Here is a 17,708-nt window from a genome sequence, read left to right as displayed (position 1 = left end):
ATATATTGACATATATGTAAGAGGATGCAGTCATCCATTGAGCGAGAACATACTGCCATTCAAATTTTATAACGTTGTGAGTGACAACATCAGACGATAATTTCTCAAGGAAGTGAGCTAAAGAGTCATCGACACATGTCTGTTAACAAATCTTTTGCCTCCTCAAAACGAAGACTGAAAGTGAAACGTAGATCAAGGTAATACTTTGTTACTTTTGTCGTGCTTTATATTTTCTGCTAAGTAAAAGGATAAGAGCTTGACGTGAAAGGTAATGTCTCGGTCATTGTCGCTGTGGTGTTGAGCAACAGTTTCAGATGTGATTTGAGATCATAGATCTATTTTAAAATGCATCCGTTACCAGACGGAGGAGTTATGGTGTATTATGTTATTGTTCAGCATAATCTGACCGTGAAACAATAACTTTTGATTTAGGATTTTAATTCAAGCCATGCACAGATTGACAGAATCTTACGCTTTTTGTTTGATAGAGCCACGCAGTAATGTAAAATTACAAAATGCAATCTGTGATGTGGTTGTTCCAAAGAACTGTATTAAAAAAGTACAAAATAAACAAAAGAGTATAAACCAGCATGGTAGCACTGTATGATAAACATCACAATACTGCTAGGTGAATTTTAGCAAACATCAGATTACCCCCAAAACAAACAAACAAAAAAATTGAAAAATGTCTACTTCAGAATGAAAACACCAACCTGTCTAAAATGCAAGACGTAAGGAGAAAAATGCTTCTCAGTCATGTTTTGGGCAGGAAAAGAGGAGAGAGCAATAGGGAGGGTGATGTCATACTTGGATTTTATTTGTTGTGTGTGTGTGTGTGTGTTGCTGTACTTCAGTATGTGTGTGTGTGTGTGTGTGTGTTTACACTAATATCTCTCAAAGAAATGATCAACTAATTTGGTACAGTTAGGATAATTCTGTAGTTAAAGGGATTCTGAACATGTACTTTCTCTCATGGTGTGGAATAGCAGGTAGCCTTTTAATTTATATGGTGAGGGTAATGTTTGTGTACAGGATGCAGAGTCCTGAGAGAACCTTTACTAACTGTAGTGCAGAATTGCTTTTTAAATGATATTAAAGTCTTACCATTTCAAAGACTCTGCAATGATAAACTAAGAATATGGTTTTTACAGGTAATATCAGCTAATGCAGATTCAAATTGAAATTTATACCAACAGTAAATCACAGTCCACTGTCTACAGTAAATAGTGTGTTTGCAATGTGGTGTTTGTAGAGACATGGCCAGAATTCTTTACATTTGAGATGCAGGTGAACATATGACATCAATGATCAAAATTCAAATGAATGATTTGCATGATGCTTTACATACATACATAAGGAACTGAATAAAAAAAGAAAAGAAAAGAAAAAAAAGGGGGGGGGGGGGGGGTTATGACATTGACCTCAATTCATGATGATAGAGTTGAAGAAAACTGCATTTTGTGTTTCTATGGAATGCTACCTCTAACCCTCCCCTTTTGTTTTTGATTCCGTGTAGTATCAGCTAGTATCAAGCAGACTGCATGGTCCAGGAAATATTAGAAATACCAAAAAACTGCATTATTTAGGGTATACATAGCCTTAAGATTTTTTAATATATTTTTTATCACATCTGCACATTGAAAAAAGGGGGAAAATGTTAGATTAGATGTCTCTTAATCATGAGAGAATTGTAAATTTAATATAAGAAGGCAATAAACATTATTTTGAGTAATATCTAGAGTACATCGCATATGACCCAAATGTTAATATTTCATTGTTGAGCCTGTGAGACAATTAAGGGCTACAACATTTTCTTTCATAAAACAGAGATATTACCGTGAGGACACTGCTTTTTTTCTCTCAATTTGTGTGTGCACAGAACTTGTAGTAAGAAAACAGAGAATGTTTGTTTTACGGGTTGCTTCGCATTACAGATAAGAAGGCTTATTCTTAATTCTTCAATTTTTTTCTTGTCTTTTCCCAAGATTACATGTCTACCACAGAGCTACTAGTTTTACAGAATGGTCCGACAAATTCCTCAGGGTAAGACAAAACATGAGGATTAATTATGCACTGGATGGTGAATTGACTTCAGCCTCCACCCAAGCAACTTCAGACCCTCGCCTTCCACCTTCCTTCCCTTTTCACAGTTCCCTCCCGTTCTGCCCCTTCCTTCACTCCATCTCCTCCATGGATACTCCCCTTGCAAACATGTGTGTACACATGCAGCATTTCCACTGACAGACACACATATTTACTCACAGAATAGTCACACACACATGCACATCATTGTTGGTGTAATGTTTGACAATCCAGTTTGTGGTCTGTCTACAGACTTTTCTTTCAGAATTTTAGAAAAGGTATAAATAATAAAATATGTAATATATCTCTTTCATAATAAGCAAGGATTATTTATATCTCTTTCACAATTAACAAGGTTTAATTGAATGATTGAATATATGAATTTATGGAAAGATTTTTTTTTTTTGTTTTGAATTTTTTTGATAAAATGATCTGAATAGGCTGCTCCACTTTGTGAATCAAATTCATTGCATCATTGCACAACTGTCTAAACACCTTTGATGTACATTTTAGACAGAAGAAAACATATTCTAAAGACCCAAACATTTATATATTTAAGATCACATAATTTGTGTTGTAGTTTGGTGAAATCTTCACAAAATTAAGATGTTACTCAGTAGGCAACATTCTGTCATTCATCAAAGCTGTGTATGACTCTCCTATTTCCTGGATTTGAAAAAAAAGAAAAGTGCCATTATATGATATAAAAGCTAATTCTTAAGTGATAGTGAGCATGAGTCTTGGACCCACAGACATGACAAAACAGAATCTTAGTCAATTAAGTCATGTACACATTGGTTAGTAGTGTGTGTGTGTGTGTGTGTGTGCGCGCATGTCACTGTGTTTTGTTTGTGTTTAAAGGTGATAGAGTGTGTTCGTGGATATGAGTAACATATGCTAGGGGCTAGCATGTTTGGTTTTTTGGTGTTTTTTTTCAGGTTGCAGTGATATTATTTGTTTTTGTTTGCTTCGACATTTGGAACTAAAATCAAAGTACAAAAATATGCAGCAGTTGCTGCAGCAGCTAAATCCATAGGATGATTTAGAGTGAAAACAAAGTTTAAAAAAAAAAAATTTATAATGAAGCTAGTGTCAGTGTGAATGTGTATAGACTGACATGCTTGCAGAAATTAATTTTCTTTACATGTCTGGTAAACTGTGTGGATACACATGAGATGAGTTAACTTAATGGACAGTTTTTCTCTGTGATACTGATAGCATTGAAAACTGTTCACAATAACAGTTATAGGAAACATAATGATATTGTGTTTAGTTTTCTCTCTGACATTCTCTTTGACAATCTTGTTTACTTACATATGATATATATATATATATGCATTATGTGCGCACGCACACACACACACACACACACACACACACACACACACACACACACACACACTCACTCTCTGTCTCTCTCTCTCTCTCTCTCTCTCTCTCTCTCTCTCTCTCTCACACACACAAACACACCTACATTTACACATACACCAGTTCATTATCTCTGTAATCTATCCATCAGTGTTAGTCAGTGTGTTTTCTTGTATAATATGTTACATTTCACTGTCCAGAATCAATGAATCTGTCCTTTTCTATCTTCTCTCTCCCCCCCCCCCCCCTCCCCACCCCCCCTGTTTCTTTTTCATGCCCTTCCCTGTCCTTTCCAATGTCTTTATATTTGGAACCTGGAATGCTGCAATACAGTTTGCATTTATATGTTTATATATAAGTTAATAAATAAGTAACCAGTTCTTATTGTTTGTACAGGGAATTCAGAGGACTAAAATCTACTGAGCAGTCAAGAGTGATTGATCAGTCTTTAAGGTTCTGAAGGTGACATGAATTCACAACCACTTTCTAAGTGCTGAGTTGTGGATATTTCAGCTTGCAATAATCATTTTGTGACAAGTTTTATTACCTTATGTGTGTTAGGTAGACAGCTTCATGTGTGTACTGTGTTATTAGTAACCATTGCATTGGCTTCATAAGTATGAAGGAGAACATTTGCTTCATGTTTGACAAGAGTTGTTGCTTTTTCCCTCTTTGTGCATTATTTCACCTCCTATTTACATGTTTTTGTGTTTGTTTATCTTTTTTTAAATTTTTTATTATTATTAAAAATTCTAACTTTCACATTTAGGTTCACTACATGAGCATGTACCATCAGGAGAGTCAGCAAGCATTCTCACTTGTACTGATGGATAATCTTGCTTTAATCATTTAAAAAGACTGATACATAAATATTGTACAAATCAAATCTTAGTTGGTTGAATGAACAAGACAATAAATAAATTCCTGAATAAGTGAATGTGATTAACAAATTGATGTGTAGTTTCATTTTCTCAATTGACAGTTATTAGAAATGATTGGATAGACATAAAGAACCTATGGTGGGTATAACAAATAATGATAGAGAGAAAGAAAGATGAACTGTACATTGGAAGACATCAGTAAAAATTACTCAGTATTACTATTAGGTAACCTTTCTTAACTCACAGATCCATGCTTGTGGGCTCCCATGTCCATTGGTATGCACAAGTGCACATGCAGGGTATGTTTTTGTTTTCATATCCTACCAAATAATATGGACAGGGATTTCTTTATCTTTATTCTGCACAGTTGACCTTCATCATGTATAATGTATACACATAAAGGGGATTCAGGTGAAATCAGGTCTGCATATCTGTTTACCTGGGATAGTGGGAGATGGGAAAAACCTCAACCCATTACGCACTAGACATGATCAGGATATGAACTTGGGGCCCTCAGATTGAAAGTCCAGTGCTTTAACTGTTTGGCTGTTGCTCATCCTTTCAGTCTCGTGATTCTCAAGACTGAAGTCAAGCAGACAGTATTAACACCCTCATTTGTGTGGATCAATATTTTTGTAATAAGACTCTCCTATGTGTTGATTGGAAGTTACAAGGAGGATTCAGTGTTTTGATTTATAACAATTTCTGTTTATTCCCAGTTCCTTTTTATTCAGTATTCCCTATCTGAATACATGTACCATTATTCAGCTTGATTTGAGTTGTTCAGCTGCTGTTTAGTGTTTTGTATGTATCAATTGTTCCTTGTTAATGTACCCTGCTGGAAAGAGCAGAGCAATTACAGTTGTTTGACATTTCTGGATCTGAGACTGAGTCACTGCAATATTTTGTGGCAGGAGTTGGAGCAGGAAGTTGCAACACCACTAAACATGGTTATATTCCTGTCCATGCACCCTCTCCTTTTTACTTTTAGAAAATTATTAATGATAAATCCAAACCATAAAGCCATAATGAAGGGAGTATTCTAAATTATGCTCTGTATGCTCATGCATGCATGCACACACACACATGCACAAACACATACACACACTCACACACACACATACACACACAAATGTGTTCTCACTCTCTCTCTTACAAACACACATATTCTGCCAGTTGATTAGAAGTAGAACCATGCTTTTTTATTTATATTTTTAGATAAATTCCACAATGAAAAGAGGGAACTAAAATAAAATGTAAACCAGTTGACTAATTCAGATGAAAAAAGGGAATTGAAATGTTGACTAATTAATTAATAATGCCAAATCCGCACCAACTAACACCTCCTCTACCTTCTCTCCCCTCCTCCTCCTCTAATACTCCAATGCACAGAGGTTAAGAAGAGTGACGTGTGAACGGTAGAGGGACAGCCAGCGGTATTAATTTTTCTGTTCTGCTCACTTGTCACAGCTGTGGCTGTGCTGTGTGTGGGTGGAGGGTTGGGAAGGTGTTGGGGCAGGGTGATGGGAGTTAGAAAATTGCCATGATCCTTATACCCTCACATCCCACAGCCGATCGCACCAGCACGAACATTTCCCCTCTTGGCATTTTGTAGTGTAGTGGGCTGTTGCAGCAGATGTGGATGTTATATTGGAGCATGAATTTTGTGGTGGTGTCAGTGAATGTGTTGTAGGTGTGATTGTGTATCGGTGTTTTTTCAGTGTGTACACACCTGTGTGTTTGTGTATTTTCTCGAGTTTTAATCTTTGGATAATTTATAAAAGAGTACTAAAAAGATTCACCAAAGACAAAACAAAAACAGTACTGTGACTTTTTAATTTCTTGTTTTATTTTATGTTTACCCATTCATTTAAGTCATCATGGACACAGGTTTTGAAGAAGGTAAGTTGTATTGTTGTTTTTATTGAAGTTGGACAATTTACTTTTTTGTTCCTTCAGTTTCTGTTGTGACTTGATTTTGTTTCGTCATGATGTATCAAAGAGTTGGATTATCTTAACACAAGTTTCTTGGGAAATTGATGTATCAAACATAATAACATTGTGTATTCAAGTTGTATTCAAGGGAACAGGAATCACATTGATCTGTCATGTTTCATAGATATGTACAGAATATCATTATATTCAGATTTTTGTGGTTTGTGCTACACAGTAACACATGTATATTTGTGAAACAAAGATGGTGTGCTTGGCTGTTTGGTATATGATACACTTCAGGAAGTTTTAACTGACAAAGTAAGAATTCATTTTGCAGATAATACATTTCAGAAAGTAAGACTTTATTTGGTGGAAGTTACTCTTGAAGTTTTATGACAAAAATAAGAATTTGTAACGGGAAGTCACATTCCAGAAATTGACTTTGTTTGGTGGAAGTTACACTTAAAGTGTTATGACAAAGTGAGACTTAGTTCCGTAGAAATTACACTTCATGAAGTTTTGTGACAAAATAAACTATCGTTTGGTAGAAGCTTCACTTCAGGAAATTTTATAACAAAATAAGAATTAGTTTGGTAGAAGTTACACTTCAGGAAGTTTAATGACAAAATAAGACTTAGTTTAGTAGAAACTACACTTAGGAAGTTTTATGACAAAGTAACATTTTTTTTGGTCATGGAAACAGTTTCATTCATGAAGTACATTTTAAAACTGTGACACACTCCTGATGTCACTATAACACTTGGATGTGTACAAATACATGAATACATATATACAAGTGTCTTCTTTCTCTGATGATATGATGCACAGTGTATGCTCTTTGTCTTCTGTCACACACATGCACAAAATGTATGCACACTGACTCGGTCGTATTTGCTGTCTTTCACTACTTCACATGACATACACACCTGTGCTCCTGAACATTTTTTCACACTTTCAGTAAATCTTTGTGCACCATTTGGTTGAAGTACACACTTCATGTCTTCATGCCTTGAGGCAATCTCTTATACAACAGGCATGCATGCAGTGTTGAACTGTTACAAACACATACTCTCTCTCACCACACAGTAAACCTGAGAAAGAGAGAGAAATGGAAATGGTTTATTTATTAGAAGACCATAGCCCCAAATGAAGAGGTATTTGTGACAAAATAAACATTTGCAGATTCACAGTGCACTGTGAAAACAATATATCTTTCATTAGGCATGACACACAAACATACAAAACATTTTTAAACCATTTGAGAGAGAGAGAGAGAGAGAGAGAGAGAGAGAGAATCACATTTAATTTTTTTTATTTTTTCATTTTATTTTGTATTGTTTTATTCATTTACTGATATTTTTTAACAGTTGATTTGTGCGTGGAAATGCTTGCTCATGGTGGTTCAGTTACCAGTTTGTTACAATTATTTTGACTGTGATCCAGTGGAAACTGGCCTGATAGTATCGATGTATATGTAAACCAAGGATAAGAAACAAATGCATAATGCAACAGTTAAGTGTAGCAAGTTTAGACCCTAGAGAAAGGAACAAGTGAATGTGCAACAGCACAAAACAATGAAGGTGGAAAAGTGTTGGAGTTCAGTAAAAGTAGATATTTTCTTCTGAGAGAATGTGTGTTTATATGTGTGAGTGTGCATGTAAATGTGCGGGAATTTTCTTTTGTGTTTTCAGTCTGTTTTGTTTATGTTAAATATATAAAATGCAATAATACATCCATAGTGCCATTCTCTTTGGCATACATTATTTTTATTCTCAATACTTCTTCCTCAGAATGTTTTCATTCACACACACACAGACACACACACAGCTAGAAACACACACACACACACACACACACACACACACACACACAGTGAGAGAGAGAGAGAGAGAGAGAGAGAGAGAGAGAGAGAGAAGATGGTTTCAGTTTGTCAAGGAGGTGTCACTTTGTACGGATAAATCCATATATGCTACACCACATCTGCTTTTCATCATCATCTTCTGCATTTGTTGGCTGCAACACATCAAGATCAGCAAGCGGGTATTAGGGGAATGATTGTGTTTACTTCACCATTTTGGCAGCCATACTCCAGTTTTTGGGGGTGCATATTGACTCGATCAGTGTTTCTGTAGCCCACCTAAAGCTGGCATGGATTATTTAATCTTTAATGGGCATTTTCTATTTTCTGCATGTGTATAAAGCAGTAAGGGATTAAGGCACCAGCAGATCTGCACTTGTGTTGACCAGTTAGGCATGGAAAAGTGATTTCCACACTTAAGCCAAGGTGCCAAAACCAGGATTGCATCCAGGACCCTCAGATTTAAAGTACAACAAATTTAGACCAGTCGGCTCTTGTGCATATCATTTTGATTTTGATTATTGTATATTGTTGTACTAAAAACATGATGATTGAATTATTGCTAGGATTTTTTTTTCTTGTTTCATGTTTGTGCATTTATTCATTTATCTATTTATTTATGATATACTTGTTATGCTACTCTGACTGAAATGCTTTTTTGAGCTGTAAGTCTAAAAAATCCTCAGTCATTCCATTTTAGGTGGAGCATCAAAAAGATGAAGTTCTGCAGGCTGTAAGAGGCAAACAGGAAGTGTGGACATGGTCTTGGGGATCTGGACATGATGGCTCTCAGCAGACAACCACTTTTAAAAAGATTATAAAATTGGTCTTTGGTGTTCTGTTAGTGTGATATCCAGATAAAGGATGTTGCAGTTAAGGTTACCATTTGAGACCTCACCTGTTTGATTCATATGTTGAAGAGTTTGGTTTTTCTTAGAAGATCAAGAAAAAAGCATTGGGTTTTAAGATTATAGAATGAATGATACTGAATGCATGATTCCTACATAAGTACTTCTAATTAGAAGTGACCCCCCCCCCCCCCCCATCCCTCTCTCTCTTTCTATCTCATTTTTTCTCTCTATATAAATGATAACAAATGAAAAAGGTTACATAAGTACTCCTGATTGAAGATGAAATTCCCCCCTGCTCCCCCTGCCCCCATCTTTCATTCTCCCTCCCTCTTTCCCCCCCTCTCTCTCTTTTTCTGTGAAAAACAAGAAGAAAATTTTTAAAAAGGTTTGTCAATATTTCATTATTTTGTATGTAGCCTGCATAATTATTCGGTATGTATATAGCATGCACAAGTGACTGCATGATGAGCATTGTGATTTTATTCATTTCTGTATTTTTTAGAGTTTTTTTTGGGTTTTTAAAAATTAATTTCTGCATTTCTTAAAACATACTAGGATAGGAACTCAGGAGTATTAAAAGGAAATGAGAAAAAATACAAACACATGTAGACACATGAGCATGCTCACACACACACACACACACACACACACACACACACACACACACACACACAAGGAAAAAAGAGTGCGTTACTTTCCTTTTTTACATTCTATTTTTTACCCCAAATTTGAATTGTGTGTGACTGCTAAGCATGATTCTGCATAATCATTACTGCATGAAACAAAACATGCATGGACTACCAACTGTCACTGTAGTATTTAATTGTTCTGCATGAATCTGAATTGATTTTCCCCCTTTAGTTCATTTGTTTGTTTTAAAAGAAACATCTGTGTGGACAGTATTTCTCAGCTGCAACCTTCTGCGACTTGCATTAGAAACTATGAATAAGAATACAAATATGAAATGTTTTATTCAGACGAAGCCTCAGCCCCTGTCTGAAGTCATAAGTCATACTAATCACATTATCAGTTTTCCAGTGATTCAGTGCTTGAAATTTATGCTTGAAATAACTGTCGTGATGAAAAATTCATACTGATACTATGATTTAAATTATAGGCGTTTGCGAATATTTTAAGTCATTGTTAATGTATAATCCCACATTGAACGGTATACATACTAATATAGTCTCAATAACATAAACAGATTTTATCGAAAAATGACACAGGCTATTTTTAAACTCCTGCTGAATATAACCTTAAGTCATGAAGACCAGGAAAACAAGACATAAAATGATTTTGATCTTCATCTGAATCATGGCATAAATAGACAGCAGTTTTTCAACTCTCCTTTCACTGAATCTGAAGTGATGGCGGCAGTATCTGAAAATACCAAATCTGAAGATAGTCAAAGTTTTCTTTACATATCTATTCATTGCCGTTTCAACGTGTGGTTCCACGTTGTTTTTCAACATAAACATCCTATATTCAGCAGACCTCACCTGTTACTATTATGAACATGGTTGTGCCAGTCCTAGCTTGCATGAGAGAGAGAGAGAGAGAGTGGGTCAGTGTTGTGATGACAGACTCAGTGTAGCGAAGCATAGGAGCAGGCAACTTATTGGGCTTTCAGCCCTATTGATTGGATTTGTTCAACATGTGTTGCCAGATTGATTTGTCACTGCAGTACTTTATCGTTTCAGCCTTTGGGCATCCATGGGTGATTTATTGATGTGACCTTTCAGTGTGACCCACTAGGGTCATGATAATTTTGTTGTTGAAAAACGGAAGTTGGGTGATTGAAAATTTTGAGAAACCATTCTGAAGGCAGGTAAAATGACATGACAGTATTTAGCGGAAACATTCCAGGGAGAGAAAGAATAACAACATGATAAAGCAGCCAACAACAACACCACCACCAGAAACAAACAATAAACTATCAAGAGGTAAATGTTTTTTGGGAATTGCAACAAAAGACTTTAAAGAGCCAGAAGTGTACACTTTGCAGACTCAGAAATTGTGAGCATTGAAATGATCCACAAGTAGCAAGAGGTACACAAAAATTCTTATGAAGATTTATTTTAAGATAAAGTCATGGGTTCCTTTTTTGTGAATCATGGGTGATTAAAAAAAGTGAGTGTGTTATCACATTGTCTTGATTGTGTGTGTGTGTGTGTGTGTGTGTGTGTGTGTATTTTCCTGTTCATCTTTAATGTTGGCATTTTCTTGGCTGTTGATGAAATTCAGTTTAAAACTCATCCTCAAAACAATCTTGTTGCTATGCATTGCTACACACGTAGTAAAACAGTCAAGTGCCCAACATGCCAAACCACTTGCCTGTAATGAAAAATATAATTTTTGCAAACTTGTCTCTGTCAGTGTTGTGTTTTACTGTGTGTGATGTATGTGAGCCCTGGTATTGCTCAGTGTAGCTGGTTGAGCACTGATCCAAACTAAATTGAAGATGACTGGTGTGCTGGCAATGCATTTGATTACAATTTCACATTACAATTGGTGCGTTAGAACGAGAAACTATTATTATGATTATGTATTATATTGCGTTTGTGTGGAACTTGTTTAGAGAACACTGGTATACCAACAAACATACTGGGACTCTGTTTCCACAAAGATATTAATCATATAGTGAAACCTCCAGAGCTGTGAGCGCAGGGTCACATGCACACACCATCTGTCACACTATTGACAATCTGTTGAAGAATGTAGCCTTGGCTGCCATCTTGTGTGTGGTTATTTACAGAGTGTATTATTCAGCAGAAGTGTTGGCAGCACAGATGTTGCTTTCTTTTTTTTTTATGTTGTGTTTTTATTTGATGGGTTTTGAAGTTATTGCTAGTGTGAGTGAGTGAGAGAGAGAGAGAGAGAGAGTGTGTGTGTACAGACCAGCGGATGAGTGAAACAGAATTTGAGCTTTTGAAGTGATGATGTTAAATTTACTAGCTAAAAAAACAAAAACAACCCCACTTAATGTTGATTATTGAATATCTGTGCATTGTATGCCTCTCTCTCTCTCTCTCCTTTTCTATGTGTTTTTTTTTAAAGTTTTATATACTTATATACTGTTTATACAATATAATGAAGCCCATAAAAACAGAACTCATTTCACATTGCGAATGTTCATTAAGCGTGTTTATGTGTGTGTGTGTGTGTGCTCGCTTTTATGTGTGTGCATGCGTGTGTGTGTGTGTGTGTGTGTGTGTGTTTGCACAGGTGCTGCCATGTTTAGCAAGTTATTATTAATATTCTTCTTCTTCTTCCACTTAATGACCAACATCACGATGCTGATGAAAATTGTCATGTTGTAGGAGGTTGCTGTTGGGCGCAGTTTAGCTAGAGATGTTCTGTTAATTGATAGGGGAGATGGGGTGCAGTCCAGTGGTGAATTCGCATCTGAAAGTTTAGAACTGAATGAACTGTGATTTACATTCAAAGAAATCCTATGCTTTTGAATCAAGAAAAGATGTGTATTGTACTTGTTGTGATGAATTTAGTTTGAAATTTCGGTGTTACTGTAGTATTGTATTATCTTTTTTTTAATTTTATTTTTTTACACATGTTGTGTACATCACATGTATAAATGTAACTCACAGGGTTTTCTAGTTTTACTGGATTGTTTATGTGTACCTCAGAAGAAAATCATACAACTTCATTATACTTCATTTTCGTTTTTGATTCATAATAGTATATCATGTGTTTTCAAGTCACAAAGATGATGAAATGATCAGGATGTCCTGAATTTAATATGTAATATTGTAAATATTTGTAATTTACAAAATATGATTCACAAACAGTTGCTAAGCAATGTGGCCATGAAAGTGTACACAAAGAAAACTGATATACTTAAAGAAAGCTCATGGTATTTTGTGATAATATTAACTAAAAGAGAATAATATTGTTGGTGTGACTATTTCAGATTACACTTTCGGAATATATATATTTAAGGCTTTGAGATGAATGTAAAACACTTTTTTCAGCCAGTACTTATTTATATGGAGATGTTTGTGCATCTTTATTTATTGTTGCTTACAGCCCAGCTAACTACACAGGGTCGTATCACAGCTGAAAAACTATAAACATCAATCACATAGAACCTGGAAAAAAAAAACTTGAATAAGAAAATTAGGCACAAATACAGTTACATTCATGTACTTAATCCTCGGACATACCTCTGATATTGACCATTCAGACGACTGACCCCCCCCTTTTTTTTTAATGAAACATACGGAAGATCATTGCAAAACAGAGGTTGATGTGCCATTGTGTTAGGCATTTCAGCACAAAGTTTATATTATTTTACTATTCATGAATAAATCAGTGTTTGTTTTCACAAATCACATTTGAATAAGTCAACAGAGATACATTTTTTTTTTTTTTTTTATCATTGAAACCTACTTTTAAAGACATTAACAATCAGCCTTAGCTCTGCTTTTTCAGATGCAACAGGTGAAGTAAAACTACTTCAGCAAATGTAAATTATAGATGAGAATAAACCAGAGCCTGACACAACAGTTCATGACAACAGAGGGTTGGTTTATGTTACTGAGATAAAGGACAGAGGTATTTGTTTACTGGGAATAGCCTTGAGAGCACATGTATTATTATACAAAAATATTTAATGCATTAGTTATTTTATGTTCATCATCATTCTAATTTATCATTTGTATGTATGGAATATAGTTAACATTTTGATTGAGGAGGACAGAGTTTAGAGTTTACATGTTGGTGCATGGAACGTGCTGATTGAGGGAAACTGCAGTTTGGAGTGACACATTGATGTTGTGATTTTGGCAATGCGTCATGTGCACTGTGTGTGCGTGTGTGTGTGTGTGTGTGTGAAGACCTTTTGCCGGAGGTTCTGATGAGGACGATTATGACGAGGACTGTCTGGACACAATTCCCCTGATGTGTGGCGACAGCTTTGAGATGGACGAAAGTGACCGCTTGGTCAAGGAAAGGAGGCGGCGGCGGTCTCAGTATCGTTCTGTGGGCTACTTCTTGTCTGAGGGATGGATCAACTTGTGTGCAAGGTGAGGTGGATGTGTGTGTGCGTGTGTGTGTGCATGTTTGTGTGTGTGTGTGCACGTGTGTGTGTATGCATGTGTGTGTGTGTGTGTGTGTGTGTGCGTATGTGTGTACATGTGTATTTGTATGTGATTGTGTTGTCTTTGTATCATTCTGTTGGCTACTTCTTGTCTGAGGGATGGATCAACTTGTGCGCAAGGTGAGGTGGATGTGTGTGTGCGTATGTGTGTGTGTGTGCACATGTGTGTGTATGCATGTGTGTGTGTGTGTGTGTGTGTGTGTGTGTGTGTGTGTGTACATGTGTACTTGTGTGTGGTTGTGTGGCCTTTGTATCATTCTGTGGGCTACTTCTTGTCTGAAGGATGGACCAACCTGTGTGCCACGTGTGGTGTGTATGTGTGTATGTGTGTGTCTGCATGCATATGTGTATGCGTAATTGTGTGTGCGGACTCAGTATCATTCTGCAGGCTACTTCTTGTCTGAGGAATGGATCAGCTTGTGTCTTGTCTGAGGTGTGTGAGTGTGTTAGTGTGCGTTCATGCGCATGTGTGTTTGTGAGTGTGTGTGTGTGTGGGTGTGTGTGTGTGGCATATTTTATGCATTTTAAGTGAATCTGTATTACTGTCTGTTTTTTACTTTATTTATTTTTGTTTTGATGTGCTGTTTATGCCATTAAGTACTATTGTATGTGTATTGTTTCACTGTAAGTGCTTAGAGCCATATAAGTACTCTATATTAATGTTATTTTGACATTCTGTTTTCAAACACAGTTGCTGGTGCAAAGTGTTTTCCAAATGTCGCCGCAAGAAGGATCTGAAGCCACGTACTGTGTACATTGGCATGGCCCGGGGACCTCCCGAAAAACATCCACGCAATGTTATCCGCAACCAGAAGTACAGCATCATCTCATTCATACCTAAGGTAATTTTTGTGTGTGTGTGTGTGTGTGTGTGTGTGTGTGTTAGGGAAGGGGGCTAGTTGCAGCTTAGTGATTCACAGAATATTGAATTCACAAGCCAAAACTTGATAATGCTTGTAGTATTATATATCAAAAATGACAGTGGGAATCTTGAGTAGCTTCTGATATTCTTTGAATCAAAAAGTGGGTTGGAGATTGCCAGGGGGGTGGAGTGGAAAGGTGGGGGTGGGGTGGGTGGGATAAGAGATATGGCATTTTCAGTGTAAGAATAGTAGTAAAAGGAAACAAGCTTGACATTCAAAAGCAGTGAACGATAAACATTCACGCAGCCTGACACTTCTGGATGGCCCCTAGTCAGTACCAGCATGTACAATATTAGAATTGATAGAGCAATTTAAGTCATTCATGAACTTCCAGCCTAGTTTGGAAACTGCAGTACATCGCTCACAACCCAGCGTGTATAGTGCCCAGAGCTCATAGAGAGAAAGGGCACTTTTCAATAATGCATTATTATAATTGTTATTATTTCATTTGTTAGTACTGGTCTGACTGCCCTGGTGTAAAAGACGAGGGAGCACGGGATACAGTCACAAAATTTTCTGTAGCACTGCAGCCTATGCGTCTGTTTGTATGATTGCTTTAAATCTTTTTTTTTTGTCCTGAAATATAGACCATGTTCTTGTTCTGCTAGAACTTTGTCTTAAGTGGTCAACTGATACTGTGTTAGGAAGCAGTGAATCCATTTGTATTGGGCTCCTAACACTTTGAACCCCAAGTACTAATCTATCCGTGGCTGCTAGTTTCTTCCCTTGGACTGAGTACAGATAAAAAATATTAAAAAAATTACTTTCTGTTGTTGGCATGTTCAGTTTCTCTTTCTCAATCACTGAGTGCTTTTTGCTTGTTGGCTTTAGCATCTACTTTGTTCAGACGTTGTTCACCAGTATTTTGAAGGGGACTGGGTGTGTTTTTGATGATGTGTGTATTTTGTGTATGATGTATTGTATAGCTTCAACAGTGCACTCAGCTGCTTGTAGGGATGGTCCACAGAAAATGCAGTGCAGCTGCACTGATGGGCTACAAAGTGTTGATATTATGTGACCGTCATGTGATCACCTAATGTTCTCTGTGTCTACTGAATCGACATAAACTTTATTATTTTTATTATATATATATTTAAAAGCTCTTGTTAAACATTCTTTTTGTTCCTCGGAAGTAAAAAAGCGTTGGTGTCTCTGATTGCTATATGTATGTGTGTATGTGTGTGTGTGTGTGTGTTTGTGTGTGTGTGTGTTTGTGTTGTGTGTGGGTATTTGTGTGTGTGTTTGTTGTAGGTTCTGTTTGAGCAGTTCAGAATCTTCCTGAATCTCTACTTCCTCATCATGGCGCTGTCCCAGCTGATTCCTTCTCTTCGCATTGGTTACCTCTACACCTACTGGGCACCACTGGTCAGTGGGGTAGATTTCTTGCTTCACCTAAATTAATCGTTGTATTGATGGGGGAGAGTTGTGTATGAGTGATTTGGTCCAACAGTGATGTGTGTGTGTGTGTGTTTGTGTGCATAAATGGGAGGAGGTGCTTGTGTTTTGATTGATATGGATACTTATATGCCACGTATCCTCGGTCAGACACCAATCTCTAAGTGCTTTACAAAAATGGAGTCATTTGCACAACAGGCTGCCTACCTGGGTAGAGCCGACTGACTGTTTGGGCGCTCATCATTTGTTTCCTGTGTCCTTTAGTCAGATTTCAGGCACACACACACGTACACACTCAACATGTAACATTTAACATTTTACGTGTATGACCGTTTTTGTTTATTTACCCTGCCATGTAGGCAGCCATACTCTGGGGTGTGCATACTGGATATTTTCTTGTTTCCATAACCCACTGAACGCTGACATGGAATACACGATCTTAAACATGCATATTTGATCTTCTGCGTGCGTATACACATGAAGGGGTTTCAGGCACTGGCAGGTCTGCACATATGTTGACTTGGGAGATCGGAAAAATCTCCACCCTTTTCTCACCAGGTGCCACTGAAATTCAAACCTGGGACCCTCAGATTGAAAGTCCAACGCTTTAAACAATCAGCTATTGCGCCTGAGTATTACATTGGCAGTGTGGATTTGCATGTGGTTTGTGCATTGCATCCATGAACGTGCTTTTGTATGTAAGTGTGTGTGTATGATAGTATCATAATTTGCAGCATGTTCCTGTGTGTTGAGCATAATTAAACTGAAAAAGAAATCATGTAAATGTGAGAAGAAGGTGCACTTTGAGAGTAACTTTAGAACTGGTAAACAGAAAAAAATGTATGAACTTTCAGTATAGTAACTTTAACATGTATGTAAAATGAAGAAAAGAGACGGGAAAATGGATATTTTGGAAGATCCTGAATAAGTCACTTCCATTTCACTCATATCTGATTCATCATTATTATCTGGCCAGAATGCCAAGAAATATGATCTTGCAAAGTCTGACCATAAAAGAGGAATTGTGCGGTTTGCTGGACGTTGTGTGACTTACCTGGCAATGTGTGGCTTACAGGGTTTACATGGTTTTGTGTGGTTTACATTTACAGGTTTGTGTGGTTTCCTGGGCTTACAAGGCATTGCATGGTTTCCAGGATTCACAGCACATTATGTTTACAGGGTTTTGTGTGATTTCCTGGGTTTACAGGTCTTTGTGTGGTTTACAGGTCTTTGTGTGGTTTACGGGAGTATGTGTGGTTTCCTGGGTTCACAGGGCTTTTTGTGGTTCATAGGGCTTTT

At 36.8% G+C, this 17,708-nt stretch overlaps 1 protein-coding gene across 4 annotated transcripts in view; it reads left to right on the top strand.

Annotated features, from left to right (window-relative positions):
* Nucleotides 1–86: 86 nt before the first annotated feature.
* LOC143285452 (putative phospholipid-transporting ATPase IIB) overlaps nt 87–17,708 on the top strand; it is a 47,333-nt gene continuing 29,711 nt past the window's right edge. The window contains exons 1-5 of one of the 4 annotated variants that reach the window (XM_076592745.1): nt 107–197; nt 1,986–2,043; nt 13,829–14,017; nt 14,783–14,933; nt 16,266–16,379. In XM_076592745.1, the coding sequence (XP_076448860.1) occupies nt 1,991–2,043; nt 13,829–14,017; nt 14,783–14,933; nt 16,266–16,379 (507 nt within the window). In that variant the 5' untranslated portion in view covers nt 107–197; nt 1,986–1,990. Of the gene's footprint in view, nt 198–1,985; nt 2,044–3,846; nt 3,913–5,877; nt 6,234–13,828; nt 14,018–14,782; nt 14,934–16,265; nt 16,380–17,708 lie in introns of those variants that run through there. The other 3 variants (XM_076592746.1, XM_076592744.1, XM_076592747.1) reach the window with 3 other exon arrangements.

This window comes from Babylonia areolata, chromosome 9 (genome assembly GCF_041734735.1).
Source record: "Babylonia areolata isolate BAREFJ2019XMU chromosome 9, ASM4173473v1, whole genome shotgun sequence".
NCBI classification, from domain to species: Eukaryota; Metazoa; Mollusca; class Gastropoda; order Neogastropoda; family Buccinidae; genus Babylonia; species Babylonia areolata.
The sequence above is the reverse complement of the archived record's forward strand: the minus strand, read 5'-3'. Positions and strand labels throughout refer to the sequence as shown.